Below are 19,406 nucleotides of genomic sequence, written 5' to 3'. Positions count from 1 at the left end.
CAACTCAACAGGAAACACTAAGAGAAAAGACTGTAAATGTGTCAGATATCACTTGATATCTGCAGTAAAAGTACTGCAGTATTATAGTGATGTAGTATGCAGTATTACAGTAAAAGTACTGCAGTATTATGAGCGATGTAGTATGCAGTATTACAGTAAAAGTACTGCAGTATTATGAGCGATGTAGTATGCAGTATTACAGTAAAAGTACTGCAGTATTATGAGCGATGTAGTATGCAGTACTACAGTAAAAGTACTGCAGTATTATGAGCGATGTAGTATGCAGTATTACAGTAAAAGTACTGCAGTATTATGAGCGATGTAGTATGCAGTATTACAGTAAAAGTACTGCAGTATTATAGTGATGTAGTATGCAGTACTACAGTAAAAGTACTGCAGTATTATGAGCGATGTAGTATGCAGTATTACAGTAAAAGTACTGCAGTATTATGAGCGATGTAGTATGCAGTATTACAGTAAAAGTACTGCAGTATTATGAGCGATGTAGTATGCAGTATTACAGTAAAAGTACTGCAGTATTATGAGCGATGTAGTATGCAGTATTACAGTAAAAGTACTGCAGTATTATAGTGATGTAGTATGCAGTATTACAGTAAAAGTACTGCAGTATTATAGTGATGTAGTATGCAGTATTACAGTAAAAGTACTGCAGTATTATGAGCGATGTAGTATGCAGTATTACAGTAAAAGTACTGCAGTATTATAGTGATGTAGTATGCAGTATTACAGTTAAAGTACTGCAGTATTATAGTGATGTAGTATGCAGTATTACAGTAAAAGTACTGCAGTATTATAGTGATGTAGTATGCAGTATTACAGTAAAAGTACTGCAGTATTATAGTGATGTAGTATGCAGTATTACAGTAAAAGTACTGCAGTATTATAGTGATGTAACCGTACACCAGTTACCAGTAAACAATAAGCATACTATAGCAAATAAATGAACCAATAAGCCTGTTAATTTACCCACTCAGCAATATTTATTTGTAGGTTTGTGATGAGCGTGTCTACTTTAGGTTCCAGGTAAACCAACTCTTTACTGTTCATATGACTCCTGACTGCTGCTCTAACACAGAAGGATTAGGAACTTAACATGAAGGATTCAGCAGTGAAGCTCATATAAGCTTCAGGTGTGTTCAGGGTGTGTTGGACGACTCGGCGCCGCTGCGTGTTTCTCTTTTTTCTTCTTCAGAGAACAAACAGTCCTGTTGTCTCCGTCCAGCCTCGTCTCCATGACGACAGATGTGAATATTCAAAGCAGCCGCTCTGTTTATGTTACAGTTGAGAATAATGAAGCGGCCCACACGCTCTCTGAGGACACAGCAGGATATGACCTCATGTCAGCGGTTGTTTCTGCAGGAAGCAGCTGTCATTATGACATCATGCATCACGCTAACATCTGTCACATGTTGTTCAGGTTGGCAGCAGGGCAAAGGTCATGTGACCAACAGAGGCATCAGAAGGAGTTTCTGAGAAATCTAAAACCACTGAGCTGAGCTGAAGGAGGAAAGCTTCACTTTTATACTGAGTAGTTTTATATTGTCACAGAGCTGCATGATGTCACAGAGCTGCATGATGTCATAGAGCTGCACGGTGATGTCATAGAGCTACACAATGTCACAGAGCTGCATGATGTCACAGAGCTGCATGATGTCATAGAGCTGCATGGTGATGTCATAGAGCTGCACGGTGATGTCATAGAGCTACACAATGTCATAGAGCTGCATGATGTCATAGAGCTACACAATGTCATAGAGGCTGCACAGTGATGTCACAGAGCTGCACAGTGATGTCACAGAGCTGCATGATGTCATAGAGCTGCACGGTGATGTCATAGAGCTACACAATGTCATAGAGGCTGCATGATGTCACAGGAAAAAAGCAAGAATTGAGGCGGCTGTTTGTTTTATTGAGCTGAAGCTGGGTGTGTGTGTGTGAATGGGTGTATGTGTATGTGTGTGTGTGAATGTGTGTGTGTGTGTGTGTGTGAATGTGTGTGTTAGATACTTCTCATTGCCACTCCTTTTGATTGACACTGTTATGATGTTGACATGCCTCGTTACCGGGGTAACCCCTCCTCACATTGTCAAGGGATGATGACATGTAACCACACACACACACACTGACACACAGGCACACATACAGACACATACACACACACACACACAGATTAATGTGATTGGTGGTTTTCAGTGTGACATCAAGTGTTTGTGTGTGAAGAATCTGAAGCAGAAAAGATTTAAAGACACTTTGATCTGTTTCAGCTGAACTGTGTGTATGTCTGTGTGTGTATATATGTGTTTTTGTGTGTTTTTGTGTGTCTGTGTGTGTCTGTGTGTGTGTGTGAGCCGAAGTGTTTGTTTATATGACTTCTTGGGGACTCGGCTACTCTGCAGGGACCAGCAGTACTTACGGACCCTGAGGTCATCAGGCATGTTTCTACTTCCTGTTGGCGTGTTGTGAGGTCACAGCCGTCACATGTTCAGATATAAACACAACACAGAACTGATCAGCTGTTTTTATTCATTGATAAACATGTAAAACGTCCTGCGGGAGGCGCTGCAGAGACAGGAAATGTGTGTAAACAAAGAGCTGCTTAAAGGAACAGCGCCACATTCTGGGCAGAGTGAAAATGAATCTACAACTATTAAAATCAACTCCACTAAAAACATGTTGTTGTAATTTATTAATTTAGTTTATATTTTAATTTACACTTTAATTCCCTCATTTATCATTAATAAGAATATAAAGGGTTAATAACTGGTTTATAACTCACTATAATGTAATTATAAGAAGATTTTAAGTGTTTATTAATTAATAAACAGTGTTATTAACCCTTTATTACCTGTTTATAGACTCACTGATAATAAATGCAGGAAGTGTTGCATGCTGGGAGTTGTATAAACGTGTCTACGTATAAAGTTGTGCTGAAGCTCAACGTTTGGCCTCAAAGTTAAAAAATCATCAAAAATAAAAATAAATATTCACAGATACAAAAACAGTTCAGTGATGTCATCGCTCCCCCCTGGACTCTGGTCTTGACCCAGACCTGGACCCCGGTCTGGACCCTGGCCTGGACCCAGACCTGGACCCCGGTCTGGACCCAGACCTGGAGCTGGCCTGCCTGCGGCCCAGGTTCAGGCCTTCCTCCCGCAGGTCTGAAGTCTCTCTGCTGGAGCGGCTGACGAACACGGCGAGCGGCTGACTGGACGCCATCTCAAAGCTCAGCTCCGCCACGCTCTTACTGCAGCGGGCGGAGGCAGACTTCCTGTTAGTCCTGGGCTGGGGGGACGGCGGGGGGAGCACCGCCATGGCTCTGCGAGAGGACGAGGAGGCGTCTCCGGCGGAGGACGAGGACCCCAGTTTGGCCAACGCCACCGGGATCTCATCCAGAGACTCGGCAGAGTCGGAGTGGTACTCGGCTGGGGGGGCGGCGGCCTGGATGGGGGCGAGGGGGGGCAGAGAGGCCCGCAGTGGGAACACTGGGAAGGGAAGCCGCTGACCCAGAGACACCGTGGACACACTGGTGGACTCTGCTGGAGAACAACAACCAAAAGATTCAGTTTGTGATGTTTGAACTTTTTATGCTAAAATTTAACTTTGAATGTAATTTTATATCCTGGTTTCCATTAAAGACGTTCCTGCTAACATTTAGGAGGCGGGACCTTTACAGGAAGCAGAGTAGGACCCAATAGGACCCACCGAACTCTGACCGTTACCATGGCAACGCAACAGAACAAAGAAAACAACGACCAGGAGGTGAACATGGAGGAGGAGAACATGGAGGAGGTGAACATGGAGGAGAACATGGAGGAGGACATGGAGGAGGTAAACATGGAGGAGGTGAACATGGAGGTAAACATGGAGGAGGTAAACATGGAGGAGGTGAACACGGAGGAGGTGAACACGGAGGAGGTGAACATGGAGGTGAACATGGAGGAGGTAAACATGGAGGAGGTGAACATGGAGGTACACATGGAGGAGAACATGGAGGAGATAAACATGGAGGAGGTGAACATGGAAGTGAACATGGAGGAGAACATGGAGGAGATAAACATGGAGGTAAACATGGAGGAGGAAAACACGGAGGAGGTGAACATGGAAGTGAACATGGAGGAGAACATGGAGGAGATAAACATGGAGGAGGTGAACATGGAGGAGGTGAACATGGAGGTGAACATGGAGGAGAACATGGAGGAGGTGAACATGGAGGTAAACATGGAGGTGAACATGGAGGAGGTGAACATGGAGGAGGAGAACATGGAGGAGGAGAACATGGAGGAGGAGAACATGGAGGAGAACATGGAGGAGGTGAACATGGAGGAGAACATGGAGGAGGTGAACATGGTGGAGGAGAACATGGAGGAGAACATGGAGGAGGAGAACATGGAGGAGGAGAACATGGAGGAGAACATGGAGGAGGTGAACATGGAGGAGAACATGGAGGTGAACATGGAGGAGAACATGGAGGAGGTGAACATGGAGGAGGAGAACATGGAGGAGGAGAACATGGAGGAGGAGAACATGGAGGAGAACATGGAGGAGGTGAACATGGAGGAGAACATGGAGGAGGTGAACATGGAGGAGGAGAACATGGAGGTGAACATGGAGGAGGATGGACTCTTTCTAATACTGTTCTTCTTCTGCTGGGTTTTATTTTGGCGCTCTCTGTTGACGCCACATCCTGCTTTGAGTTTAGCCAATCAGCACAGAGTAAACCTTAAGCCCCACCCAGGAACTCTTCAGAGTACCGACTCGGTTAGACCCAGTTAAAGTTCTGGATATTGTCCTTTGGGAAGGTTCCTGTAATGGAGACACAACTAAAGAAACTGTGTCTCAGAACCATGAGCTGAAAGTTCTCTAACAAAGAAAATACATTTATAAACTTTATTAAATGACTTTAGTGGAGCTCCCCGGTTCCGTTCCTGCAGGTCGTTCTCTCTGTCTGGACCTTGATGCCAAAGTACTTTCAAATATGGGCAAAAAAAATCCCAAAAATAAAACTTTGAGCTGAACATCATGTCCACAGTTTGAGGCTGTTTGTGTTCTTCTGACTCTGAATCAAAGTTCATCATCACACACAGGAGGAAGAACCGTGAAGCTCTGGTTGTTCATATATTAGAGTGATCAGTATATTTGGGTCGGTACCTGGGGGCGGAGCGGCACTCGGGCAGCGCTCTCTGCTCTCCTCTACTGGAACTTTACGGACCTTCTTCTTCTTTTTCTGTAACAACATGAAGAGGTTTAATGTTCCTCTGTGCACACGATCTGATATATCGCTGTGTGGGTGTGTGTGTGTGTGTGTGTGTGTGTGGGTGTGTGGGTGTGTGTGGGTGTGTGTGGGTGTGGGTGTGTGTGTGTGGGTGTGTGTGGGTGTTCATGTCTATCTACCTTTGAGGGAACCAATTTCAGCGTTGTGAGGACATTTCAGCGTTTAGGGGACATTTCAGCGTTGTGAGGACATTTCAGCATTGTGGGGACATTTCAGCGTTGTGAGGACATTTCAGCGTTTAGGGGACATTTCAGCGTTGTGGGGACATTTCAGCGTTTAGGGGACATTTCAGCGTTGTGAGGACATTTCAGCGTTTAGGGGACATTTCAGCGTTGTGGGGACATTTCAGCGTTGTGAGGACATTTCAGCGTTTAGGGGACATTTCAGCGTTTAGGGGACATTTCAGCGTTGTGGGGACATTTCAGCATTTAGGGGACATTTCAGCGTTGTGAGGACATTTCAGCGTTTAGGGGACATTTCAGCGTTGTGAGGACATTTCAGCGTTGTGAGGACATTTCAGCGTTTAGGGGACATTTCAGCGTTTAGGGGACATTTCAGCGTTGTGGGGACATTTCAGCGTTGTGAGGACATTTCAGCGTTTAGGGGACATTTCAGCGTTTAGGGGACATTTCAGCGTTGTGGGGACATTTCAGCATTTAGGGGACATTTCAGCGTTGTGAGGACATTTCAGCGTTTAGGGGACATTTCAGCGTTGTGAGGACATTTCAGCATTGTGGGGACATTTCAGCATTGTGAGGACATTTCAGCGTTTAGGGGACATTTCAGCGTTGTGAGGACATTTCAGCGTTTAGGGGACATTTCAGCATTGTGGGGACATTTCAGCGTTTAGGGGACATTTCAGCGTTGTGGGGACATTTCAGCGTTGTGAGGACATTTCAGCGTTGTGGGGACATTTCAGCATTTAGGGGACATTTCAGCGTTGTGAGGACATTTCAGCGTTTAGGGGACATTTCAGCGTTTAGGGGACATTTCAGCGTTGTGGGGACATTTCAGCGTTTAGGGGACATTTCAGCGTTTAGGGGACATTTCAGCGTTTAGGGGACTTTTCAGCATTGTGGGGACATTTCAGCGTTTAGGGGACATTTCAGCATTGTGGGGACATTTCAGCGTTTAGGGGACATTTCAGCGTTGTGGGGACATTTCAGCGTTGTGAGGACATTTCAGCGTTGTGGGGACATTTCAGCATTTAGGGGACATTTCAGCGTTGTGAGGACATTTCAGCATTTAGGGGACATTTCGGCGTTTAGGGGACATTTCAGCGTTTAGGGGACATTTCAGCGTTTAGGGGACATTTCAGCGTTTAGGGGACATTTCAGCGTTGTGGGGACATTTCAGCATTTAGGGGACATTTCAGCGTTGTGAGGACATTTCAGCATTGTGGGGACATTTCAGCGTTTAGGGGACATTTCAGCGTTGTGAGGACATTTCAGCGTTTAGGGGACATTTCAGCATTGTGGGGACATTTCAGCGTTTAGGGGACATTTCAGCGTTGTGGGGACATTTCAGCGTTGTGAGGAAATTTCAGCGTTTAGGGGACATTTCAGCGTTTAGGGGACATTTCAGCGTTGTGGGGACATTTCAGCGTTGTGAGGAAATTTCAGCGTTTAGGGGACATTTCAGCGTTTAGGGGACATTTCAGCGTTGTGAGGACATTTCAGCGTTTAGGGGACATTTCAGCGTTTAGGGGACATTTCAGCGTTGTGAGGACATTTCAGCGTTTAGGGGACATTTCAGCATTGTGGGGACATTTCAGCGTTTAGGGGACATTTCAGCATTGTGGGGACATTTCAGCGTTTAGGGGACATTTCAGCGTTGTGGGGACATTTCAGCGTTGTGAGGACATTTCAGCGTTTAGGGGACATTTCAGCATTGTGGGGACATTTCAGCGTTTAGGGGACATTTCAGCGTTGTGGGGACATTTCAGCGTTGTGAAGACATTTCAGCGTTTAGGGGACATTTCAGCGTTGTGGGGACATTTCAGCATTGTGGGGACATTTCAGCGTTTAGGGGAGATTTCAGCGTTGTGGGGACATTTCAGCATTGTGGGGACATTTCAGCGTTTAGGGGACATTTCAGCGTTTAGGGGACATTTCAGCGTTTAGGGGACTTTTCAGCATTGTGAGGAAATTTCAGCGTTTAGGGGACATTTCAGCGTTTAGGGGACATTTCAGCGTTTAGGGGACTTTTCAGCATTGTGGGGACATTTCAGCGTTTAGGGGACATTTCAGCATTGTGGGGACATTTCAGCGTTGTGGGGACATTTCAGCTTTGTGAGGACATTTCAGCGTTTAGGGGACATTACAGCGTTTAGGGGACAATTCAGCGTTTAGGGGACAATTCAGCGTTTAGGGGACAATCGGGTACTCACAACTTTAAAGAGTAATTTGAGCATGAAGGTTAGAGCTGTATTTAAGTGTGTGTCGGTGTGTGTGTGTGTGTGTATACCTGTGTGTGTGTGTGTGTGTGCATGTGTGTGTGTGTGTGTGTACCTGTGTGTGTGTGTGTGTGTGTGTGTGTACCTGTGTGTGTGTGTGTGTACCTGTGTGTGTGTGTGTGTGTACCTGTGTGTGTGTGTGTGTGTGTGTGTGTACCTGTGTGTGTGTGTGTGTGTGTGTGTACCTGTGTGTGTGTGTGTGTGTGTGTGTGTGTGTGTGTGTGTGTGTACCTGTGTGTGTCGGTGTGTGTGAGCTGCTTTCAGCTCTGTAGAGATGGTAGTTGTGGTTTCTTCCTCCACAAGTGAACTGGACACACCTCTGACCCTGCCGTTAGCCAGGAACCTGAAACACACACACACACACACGCAAACACACACACACACATCTGGGATTATAAAACACACTGGAAGCAGAAGTTAAGACATTAGACGGAGCTGTGATGATGTTACTGCACTCTGTCAGTGAACACACACACACACCCCCACATACACACACAGACACCACACACACCCACATACACACAGACACCACACACACACACCCACATACGCACACAGACACCACACACAAACATACACACACACACACACATGCACACACTTTGCTTCTTGAAGTCTCAGCCAAAGACTTTGTGTTTGTTTTGTGCAGAGAACACAGTCAACACATGGCGACGGAGTGCGGCCTCATTGTGTTATGAAATGACTGTTTACTGAGACACCTTAGCCAATCACAGCAGGCCAACAGCCTCAACCAATCACAGCAGGCCAACAGCCTCAGCCAATCACAGCAGGCCAACAGCCTCAACCAATCACAGCAGGCCAACAGCCTCAACCAATCACAGCAGCAACACTTACTCTGCCTCCCTCGCCACAGCAGCCGGCTCCTCCACGTCCAGCTGAGGGTTGGTGTAACCCAGCGGCCCCGAGTAGTTCCCATCCTGGAGGGGACAGGAGAGTACACACACAGCTCATTATCACACACTAACCCTCACACTAAAACATCTGGAGCGCATCCTGCTGGTCTCACACTGACAGCTCCTCACACTAAAACATCTGGAGCGCCTCCTGCTGGCCTCACACTGACGGCTCCTCACACTAAAACATCTGGAGCGCCTCCTGCTGGCCTCACACTGACAGCTCCTCACACTAAAACATCTGGAGCGCCTCCTGCTGGCCTCACACTGACGGCTCCTCACACTAAAACATCTGGAGCGCCTCCTGCTGGCCTCACACTGACGGCTCCTCACACTAAAACATCTGCAGCGCCTCCTGCTGGCCTCACACTGACAGCCCCTCACACTAGAACATCTGGAGCGCCTCCTGCTGGCCTCACACTCCTCACACTAGAACATCTGGAGCGCCTCCTACTGGCCTCACACTCCTCACACTAAAACATCTGCAGCGCCTCCTGCTGGCCTCACACTGACAGCTCCTCACACTAGAACATCTGGAGCGCCTCCTGCTGGCCTCACATTGACAGCTCCTCACACTAGAACATCTGGAGCGCCTCCTGCTGGCCTCACACTCCTCACACTAGAACATCTGGAACGCCTCCTGCTGGCCTCACACTGACAGCTCCTCAAACTAAAACATCTGGAGCGCCTCCTGCTGGCCTCACACTCCTCACACTAAAACATCTGGAGCGCCTCCTGCTGGCCTCACACTCCTCACACTGGAACATCTGGAGCGCCTCCTGCTGGCCTCACACTAGAACATCTGGAGCGCCTCCTGCTGGCCTCAGCACAGCTCATAACTCTGACACCTCTCCACAAGTTCAGTCCTGTTTGTCTGGTTTTGGTCACAGCAGCTCCAGCCCTCACTGTCCTACTGTTCATCAGTTACCAGTATCAGTACTGGTATCACTGTAATGTTACCAGTATCAGTACTGGTATCACTGTAATATTACCAGTATCAGTACTGGTATCACTGTAATATTACCAGTATCAGTACTGGTATCACTGTAATATTACCAGTATCAGTACTGGTATCACTGTAATATTACCAGTATCAGTACTGGTATCACTGTAATATTACCAGTATCAGTACTGGTAACCAGTATGGTGGTGTAATGAGCTCTTACCTTGATGAAGTTGACTGATGCAGCTTCCTTCACTGCTGCAGGTTTCCTGCTGTCCTGACGGTGGCGCTGACGCACAATGTACTCATATGTACTGAGTCTGTTCCACACTGCACACACACACACACACACACACACACACACACACACACACACACACTACATTAGTTCAGAGACAGATGTGTAAATTCATCTTTCAGTTATTTTAATGTGCTCTTTAGAAAATGACAAAATGTGTTTTAATGTTTAATATAAAGTCTGATACATGAAGAATAATGACTGAACTCATATATTTAACACCTGACAGGTGGACAGACAGACAGACAGGTGGACAGACAGGTGTTCTTACTCAGGTAGATGTGGAAGCAGAGCAGGTGAGTCAGCAGCACAGACGACAGCAGAGCGAGAGCAACGGTGATGGCAGCAAGAGACGGAATCACTGCTGCTGTTGAGCTGATAGGAGCCACCGGGAGGAAGAGGAACCACACACCTGTCTCATTCCTACCTGTAGACACACACACACACACACCTGTCTCATTCCTACCTGTAGACACACACACACACACACCTGTCTCATTCCTACCTGTAGACACACACACACACACCTGTCTCATTCCTACCTGTAGACACACACACACACACCTGTCTCATTCCTACCTGTAGACACACACACACACACACCTGTCTCATTCCTACCTGTAGACACACACACACACACACACCTGTCTCATTCCTACCTGTAGACACACACACACACACACCTGTCTCATTCCTACCTGTAGACACACACACACACACACCTGTCTCATTCCTACCTGTAGACACACACACACACACCTGTCTCATTCCTACCTGTAGACACACACACACACACCTGTCTCATTCCTACCTGTAGACACACACACACACACACACCTGTCTCATTGCTACCTGTAGACACACACACACACACACACCTGTCTCATTCCTACCTGTAGACACACACACACACACACCTGTCTCATTCCTACCTGTAGACACACACACACACACACACACCTGTCTCATTCCTACCTGTAGACACACACACACACACCTGTCTCATTCCTACCTGTGGACACACACACACACCTGTCTCATTCCTACCTGTGGACACACACACACACACCTGTCTCATTCCTACCTGTAGACACACACACACACACACCTGTCTCATTCCTACCTGTAGACACACACACACACACCTGTCTCATTCCTACCTGTAGACACACACACACACCTGTCTCATTCCTACCTGTTGACACACACACACACACCTGTCTCATTCCTACCTGTAGACACACACACACACACACACACACACACACCTGTCTCATTCCTACCTGTGGACACACACACACACACCTGTCTCATTCCTACCTGTGGACACACACACACACACCTGTCTCATTCCTACCTGTAGACACACACACACACCTGTCTCATTCCTACCTGTAGACACACACACACACACACACCTGTCTCATTCCTACCTGTAGACACACACACACACCTGTCTCATTCCTACCTGTGGACACACACACACACACACACCTGTCTCATTCCTACCTGTGGACACACACACACACACCTGTCTCATTCCTACCTGTGGACACACACACACACACACACACACACCTGTCTCATTCCTACCTGTGGACACACACACACACACCTGTCTCATTCCTACCTGTAGACACACACACACACACACACACCTGTCTCATTCCTACCTGTGGACACACACACACACACACACACCTGTCTCATCCCTCAGAGGTCAGAGGTCAGAGGTCAGAGGTCAGAGGTCAGGTCTTACCCAGGAAGTGTTTGTCAGAGCGCAGTTTGTTTGGATCCACAAAGAATTCGATGAAAACGTACGAAGAGACGACGAGAACCAGAGAGACACCGAGTAGAGCTGAGATCACACTGTGGAGGAACAACCTGCAGGACACAGTACTACTGAGTACTACTGAGTACTACGCAGTACTACTGAGTACTACTGAGTACTACTGAGTACTACTGAGTACTACTGAGTACTACACAGTACTACTGAGTACTACTGAGTACTACTGAGTACTACTGAGTACTACTGAGTACTACTGAGTACTACGCAGTACTACTGAGTACTACTGAGTACTACTGAGTACTACTGAGTACTACGCAGTACTACTGAGTACTACTGAGTACTACTGAGTACTACTGAGTACTACTGAGTACTACTGAGTACTACACAGTACTACCGAGTACTACACAGTACTACTGAGTACTACTGAGTACTACTGAGTACTACTGAGTACTACGCAGTACTACTGAGTACTACTGAGTACTACGCAGTACTACTGAGTACTACTGAGTACTACTGAGTACTACTGAGTACTACTGAGTACTACACAGTACTACCGAGTACTACACAGTACTACTGAGTACTACTGAGTACTACTGAGTACTACTGAGTACTACGCAGTACTACTGAGTACTACTGAGTACTACGCAGTACTACTGAGTACTACTGAGTACTACGCAGTACTACTGAGTACTACTGAGTACTACGCAGTACTACTGAGTACTACTGAGTACTACACAGTACTACTGAGTACTACTGATTACTACGCAGTACTACAGAGTACTACGCAGTACTACAGAGTACTACGCAGTACTACAGAGTACTACTGAGTACTACACAGTACTACTGAGTACTACATACAGTACTACAGAGTACTACTGAGTACTACACAGTACTACTGAGTACTACACACAGTACTACTGAGTACTACGCAGTACTACTGAGTACTACGCAGTACTACTGAGTACTACTGAGTACTACACACAGTACTACTGAGTACTACGCAGTACTACTGAGTACTACGCAGTAGTACTGAGTACTATACACAGTACTACTGAGTACTACATACAGTACTACTGAGTACTATACAGTACTACTGAGTACTATACAGTACTACTGAGTACTACGCACTACTAATGAGTACTACACACAGTACTACTGAGTACTACACACAGTACTACTGAGTACTATACAGTACTACTGAGTACTACACAGTACTACGCAGTACTACTGAGTACTACACACAGTACTACTGAGTACTACACACAGTACTACTGAGTACTACAGACAGTACTACTGAGTACTACTGAGTACTACTCAGTACTACTGAGTACTACACAGTACTACACACAGTACTTCACAGTACTACACAGTACTACACAGTACTACTGAGTACTACAGACAGTACTACTGAGTACTACTGAGTACTACTCAGTACTACAGAGTACTACACAGTACTACACACAGTACTACACAGTACTACAGAGTACTACACAGTACTACACACAGTACTACACAGTACTACTGAGTTCTACAGACAGTACTGTCTGTAGAACTCAGTACTACAGAGTACTACACAGTACTACACACAGTACTACACAGTACTACTGAGTACTACACAGTACTACACACAGTACTACACAGTACTACTGAGTACTACACACAGTACTACTGAGTACTACAGACAGTACTACTGAGTACTACTGAGTACTACTCAGTACTACTGAGTACTACACAGTACTACACACAGTACTTCACAGTACTACACAGTACTACACAGTACTACTGAGTACTACAGACAGTACTACTGAGTACTACTGAGTACTACTCAGTACTACAGAGTACTACACAGTACTACACACAGTACTACACAGTACTACTGAGTACCTCACAGTACTACACACAGTACTCACTTGTAGTTCCTGCTGCCTACACAGTTATTGAGCCAGCGGCAGTGATGATCAAAGTTGGCGACACATTTGTTACAAGAACTGCAATGTTTAGACTTCGGTCCCCTGAAAGTACACAAAGACAGTATGAGTGTGTGAGTGTGTGTGTGTGTATATATGTGTGTGTGTGTGTGTGTGTATATGTATGTGTGTGTGTGTGTGTGTATGTGTGTATGTGTGTGTGTGTGTGTGTGTGTGTATGTGTGTGTATGTGTATGTGTATGTGTGTGTATATGTGTGTGTGTGTGTATATGTATGTGTGTGTGTGTGTGTATGTGTATGTGTGTATATATGTGTGTGTGTGTGTGTGTGTGTGTGTGTGTGTGTGTATGTGTGTGTGTGTGTGTGTATGTGTGTATGTGTATGTGTGTATATATGTGTGTGTGTGTGTACTCACACGTCTACCTGACACAGGTAGCAGTGACAGTTCTCGATGACGTGTGTGTGCTTGGAGCGGTCGAAGGCAGGGATTGGTCCTCGGTGGCTCTTTGATCTGACGCTGTGGTCGGCAGGGTCGATGGAGACGGCCATGATGTGAACACACAGGTGACACACGAACAGGATGCCCGTACACTGACACACAGCTCAGGATCTTCATCATCTTCATCATGATTAACATCATCATTAACATAATCATCACCATAATCACCACCATCATCAACATCACCACCATCCTCATCATCACCACCACCATCATCACCATCACCATCATCACCACCATCACCATCATCACCACCATCATCATCATCAACATCACCACCATCCTCATCATCACCACCACCATCATCATCACCATCATCATCACCACCATCACCATCATCACCACCACCATCATCATCAACATCACCACCATCCTCATCATCACCACCACCATCATCATCACCATCATCATCATCATCACCACCATCATCATCATCATCATCATCATCATCATCACCATCACCATCAACATCACCACCATCCTCATCATCACCATCACCATCATCATCATCACCATCCTTATCATCACCATCCGCACCACCATCACCATCATCATCAACATCATCATTATCACCATCACCATCATCACCATCCTCACCATCATCACCATCCTCACCATCACCACCATCATCATCAACATCATCATTATCATCATCACCATCCTCATCATCACCATCCCCACCACCATCATCATCAACATCACCACCATCACCATCCTCACCATCATCACCATTCTCACCATCACCACCATCATCATCACCATCATCATTATCATCATCACCGTCCTCATCATCACCATCCTCACCACCATCATCATCAACATCACCACCATCACCATCATCACCATCCTCACCATCATCACCACCATCATCATCACCACCACCATCATCATCACCATCATCATTACCACCACCATCACCATCATCATCAACATCACCACCATCATCACCATCACCACCATCATCACCACCATCATCATCACCATCACTACCATCACCATCATCACCACCATCAACATCACTACCATCATCACCACCATCATCATCATCATCATCAACATCATCATCACCACCATCATCATCACCACCATCATCACCACCACCACCATCATCACCACCATCATCACCATCATCACCAACATAATCACCACCACCATCATCACCACCATCATCATCATCACCACCATCATCACCACAATCATCACCACCATCACCACCATCATCACCACCATCATCACCACCATCGTCACCAACATAATCACCACCACCATCATCATCATCACCACCATCATCACCACCATCATCACCACCATCATCACCACCATAATCACCACCATCATCATCAACATAATCACCACCACCATCATCATCATCACCACCATCATCACCACCATCATCACCATCATCACCACCATCATCACCACCATCATCATCATCACCACCATCATCACCACCATCATCACCACCATCATCATGATCACCATCATCAACACCATCACCATCATCACCACCATCATCATCACCATCATCATCATCACCACCACCATCACCACCACCATCATCACCACCATCACCATTATCATCATCACCACCATCATCACCACCATCATCATCACCATCACCACCATCACCACCATCACCTCCATCATCACCACCATCATCATCATCATCATCACCACCATTATCACCATCATCACCACCATCAACATCATCACCATCATCATCATCACCATCACCACCACCACCACCATCATCATCACCACCATCATCACCATCACCACCACCACCATCATCACCACCATCACCATCATCACCATCATCACCACCATCATCACCACCACCATCATCACCACCATCATCATCACCATCATCACCACCATCATCATCACCACCATCACCATCATCATCACCACCATCATCACCACCATCATCACCATCCTCATCATCACCATCACCATCAACATCACCACCATCATCACCATCCTCATCACCACCATCATCACCACCACCATCACCACCACCATCATCATCACCATCATCATCACCAACATCATCATCACCACCACCCTCACCATCATCAACATCACCACCATCATCACCATCATCATCATCACCATCATCACCACCACCACCCTCATCACCACCATCATCACCATCCTTATCCTCATCATCATCACCACCATCATCATCCTCATCACCACCTTCCTCATCATCACCACCATCACCATCATCATCCTCATCATCACCACCATCTTCACCATCATCATCAACATCACCACCATCCTCATCATCACCATCATCATCACCACCATCATCATCCTCATCACCACCATCCTCATCATCACCACCATCACCGTCATCATCCTCATCTTCACCATCATCATCAACATCAGCACCATCCTCATCATCACCATCACCACCATCCTCATCATCAACATCAGCACCATCCTCATCATCACCATCATCATCATCACTACCATCATCATCATCACCATCATCACCACCATCACCACCATCACCTCCATCATCACCACCATCATCATAATCATCACCACCATTATCACCATCATCATCACCACCATCAACATCATCACCATCATCATCACCACCATCACCATCATCACCACCACCACCATCATCATCACCACCACCATCATCACCATCACCACCACCACCATCATCACCATCATCACCACCACCACCATCATCATCACCACCATCATCACCACCACCACCATCACCATCATCACCATCATCACCACCACCATCATCACCACCATCATCATCACCATCACCATCATCACCACCATCATCATCACCACCATCACCATCATCATCACCACCATCATCACATCACCATCCTCATCATCATCATCATCACCACCATCATCACCATCCTCATCATCACCACCATCATCACCACCACCATCATCACCACCATCACCATCATCATCACCATCATCACCATCATCATCATCACCAACATCATCATCACCACCACCCTCACCATCATCAACATCACCACCATCATCATCATCACCATCATCACCACCACCCTCATCACCACCATCATCACCATCCTTATCCTCATCATCATCACCATCACCACCATCCTCATCACCACCTTCCTCATCATCACCACCATCATCATCACCACCATCTTCACCATCATCAACATCACCACCATCCTCATCATCACCATCATCATCACCATCACCACCATCATCATCCTCATCACCACCATCCTCATCATCACCACCATCACCATCATCATCTTCACCATCATCATCAACATCAGCACCATCCTCATCATCACCATCATCATCATCACCACCATCCTCATCATCAACATTAGCACCATCCTCATCACCACCATCATCATCATCATCACTACTATCATCATCATCACCATCATCATCACCATCATCATCATCACCATCCTCATCACCCTCATCATCATCATCACCATGGCGGAGGTTAAATGAACCAATCAGAGTGCAGTGAAGGATACGATGTACCCAGCAGGGATCCAATGAGGGGGCAGCAGTGGAACAAAGACTCCCAGTGCCGTGACAGCGAAGTATAAGTAGAGCATCCATGCGAGCAGCTGGAAGGGATGAGGAGGCCAGCTCCATCCGTTAGTCCGAGAGCAGAGAGGCACGTCTGCTCTCTGAGCCGCGTCATCACCCACAGGAGCAGTACGGTTCATGTTCCTGCTGCACATATCCATCCTGTAAACAGAGAGATGATTACTGCTCCTCACTGCTCCTCTCTGCTCCTCACAGCTGCTCTCTGCTCCTAACACCTCCTCACACCTCCTCACTGCTCCTAACACCTCCTCACTGCTCCTAACACATCCTCTCTGCTCCTAACACCTCCTCACTGCTCCTCACACATCCTCTCTGCTCCTAACACCTCCTCACTGCTCCTCTCTGCTGCTCACTGCTCCTAACACCTCCTCTCTGCTGCTCACTGCTCCTCACTGCTCCTCTCTGCTCCTAACACCTCCTCTCTGCTCCTCTCTGCTCCTAACACCTCCTCTCTGCTGCTCACTGCTCCTAACACCTCCTCACTGCTCCTCTCTGCTCCTCACTGCTCCTAACACCTCCTCACTACTCCTCACTGCTCCTCTCTGCTCCTAACACCTCCTCACTACTCCTCACTGCTACTCACTACTCCTCTCTGCTACTCACTGCTCCTCAGTACTCCTCACTGCTCCTAACACCACATCACTGCTGCTAACTGCTGCTAACTGCTGCTAACTGCTCCTAACACCTCCTCACTACTCCTCTCTGCTCCTCACATCTCAGAAAGAGGCTGTGCACATGTTTGCAGCAGACCTTCACACAGGTATCAGAGGCAGCTCACCTGTGTCTCCGGTTAACGGCCTAACGGGTAGTGGACCGGCCCTCCGGTCCGCAGCATCCCAGGCTCCGGGCCCGGGAGGACCGGCTGCTGCTGGAGCTGACCCGCGGAGAGAAGCAGTCCAGTCCCGCTGTTAACTCACATCCATCCCGGCAGAGGCTCGGCCCAGAGCCGGCCACAGAGCGTCTCTGCCCGGCTACGGAGCGTCTCTGCCCGGCCACGGAGCGTCTCTGCCCGGCCACGGAGCGTCTCTGCCAGGCCACGGAGAGTCTCACCCCGGCCACGGAGAGTCTCACCCCGGCCACGGAGCGTCTCTGTCCGGCTACGGAGCTTCTCTGCCCGGCTACGGAGCTTCTCTCCTCGGCCACGGAGCGTGTCTGCCCGGCCACGGAGAGTCTCACCCCGGCCACGGAGAGTCTCTGCCCGGCCACGGAGCGTGTCTGCCCGGCCACGGAGCGTGTCTGCCCGGCTACGGAGCGTCTTTGCCCGGCTACGGAGCGTGTCTGCCCGGCTACGGAGCGCTGAGGCTGCCGGTGTTTACTCGGTGCTCCGCGCTAATCTGCTGAGGCTAGCTGCTGCTAGCTGGCTAACACCCAAACACAGAGCCTCAGTTTAAACGTTTAACGGAGCTTTAGATATTTACGCTCCGCTGATGATGATGAAGATGATGGTGATGGTGATGATGAAGATGGTGATGATGAAGATGATCAGCTATCCGGTAATCAGCGATGCTAACTAGCCTATTAACTAACTGCTAACGCTGCAGTGTCTCACCATCAACCAGCGCTGTACACTGTTTCCCTGGTAACGCTCCAGGTCCGCTCCTATTGGTCGCTGCAGCTGGCCCCGCCCACAGCTAAGCAGCCACCAGGGGGCAGCAGAGAGGAGCAGTCAGAGGCAGTGATGAGCAGTGAGGTTTGGTCC

The 19,406-nt window shown here is 47.5% G+C and overlaps 1 protein-coding gene across 2 annotated transcripts; it reads right to left on the bottom strand.

Annotated features, from left to right (window-relative positions):
* Positions 1-2,543: 2,543 nt before the first annotated feature.
* zdhhc1 (zinc finger DHHC-type containing 1) lies at positions 2,544-19,055 on the bottom strand. Of its 2 annotated transcripts, none has more exons than XM_062417164.1 (11): positions 18,486-19,055; positions 17,629-17,848; positions 14,036-14,211; positions 13,603-13,704; positions 11,663-11,787; positions 10,175-10,330; positions 9,829-9,935; positions 8,604-8,686; positions 7,980-8,091; positions 5,170-5,245; positions 2,544-3,557 (listed from the first exon to the last, which is right to left on the bottom strand). In XM_062417164.1, the coding sequence occupies exons 2-11, from the start codon at positions 17,845-17,847 to the stop codon at positions 3,034-3,036; spliced, it is 1,680 nt and encodes a 559-aa protein (XP_062273148.1). In that variant the 5' UTR covers position 17,848; positions 18,486-19,055; the 3' UTR covers positions 2,544-3,033. The 2 variants fall into 2 exon arrangements, with proteins under 2 accessions (XP_062273148.1, XP_062273155.1); XM_062417171.1 differs by having other exon boundaries at positions 2,544-3,554.
* Between the last annotated feature and the right edge of the window lie 351 nt (positions 19,056-19,406).

This window comes from Scomber scombrus, chromosome 1 (assembly GCF_963691925.1).
Source record: "Scomber scombrus chromosome 1, fScoSco1.1, whole genome shotgun sequence".
NCBI classification, from domain to species: domain Eukaryota; kingdom Metazoa; phylum Chordata; class Actinopteri; order Scombriformes; family Scombridae; genus Scomber; species Scomber scombrus.
Note: the sequence above shows the minus strand (reverse complement) of the source record. Positions and strands in the feature narration are given on the sequence as shown.

What these genes read in the sequence shown, in the direction of transcription:
- zdhhc1 (XM_062417164.1), bottom strand. Translation starts at nt 17,847, where the DNA reads ATGGATATGTGCAGCAGGAACATGAACCGTACTGCTCCTGTGGGTGAT. An exon ending in CTCTGACAAACACTTCCTGG is followed by an intron (nt 10,331 to 11,662) that starts GTAAGACCTGAC and finishes GTGTGTCTACAG; the next exon opens with GTAGGAATGAGACAGGTGTG. An exon ending in CTGCTTCCACATCTACCTGA is followed by an intron (nt 9,936 to 10,174) that starts GTAAGAACACCT and finishes GTGTGTGTGCAG; the next exon opens with TGTGGAACAGACTCAGTACA.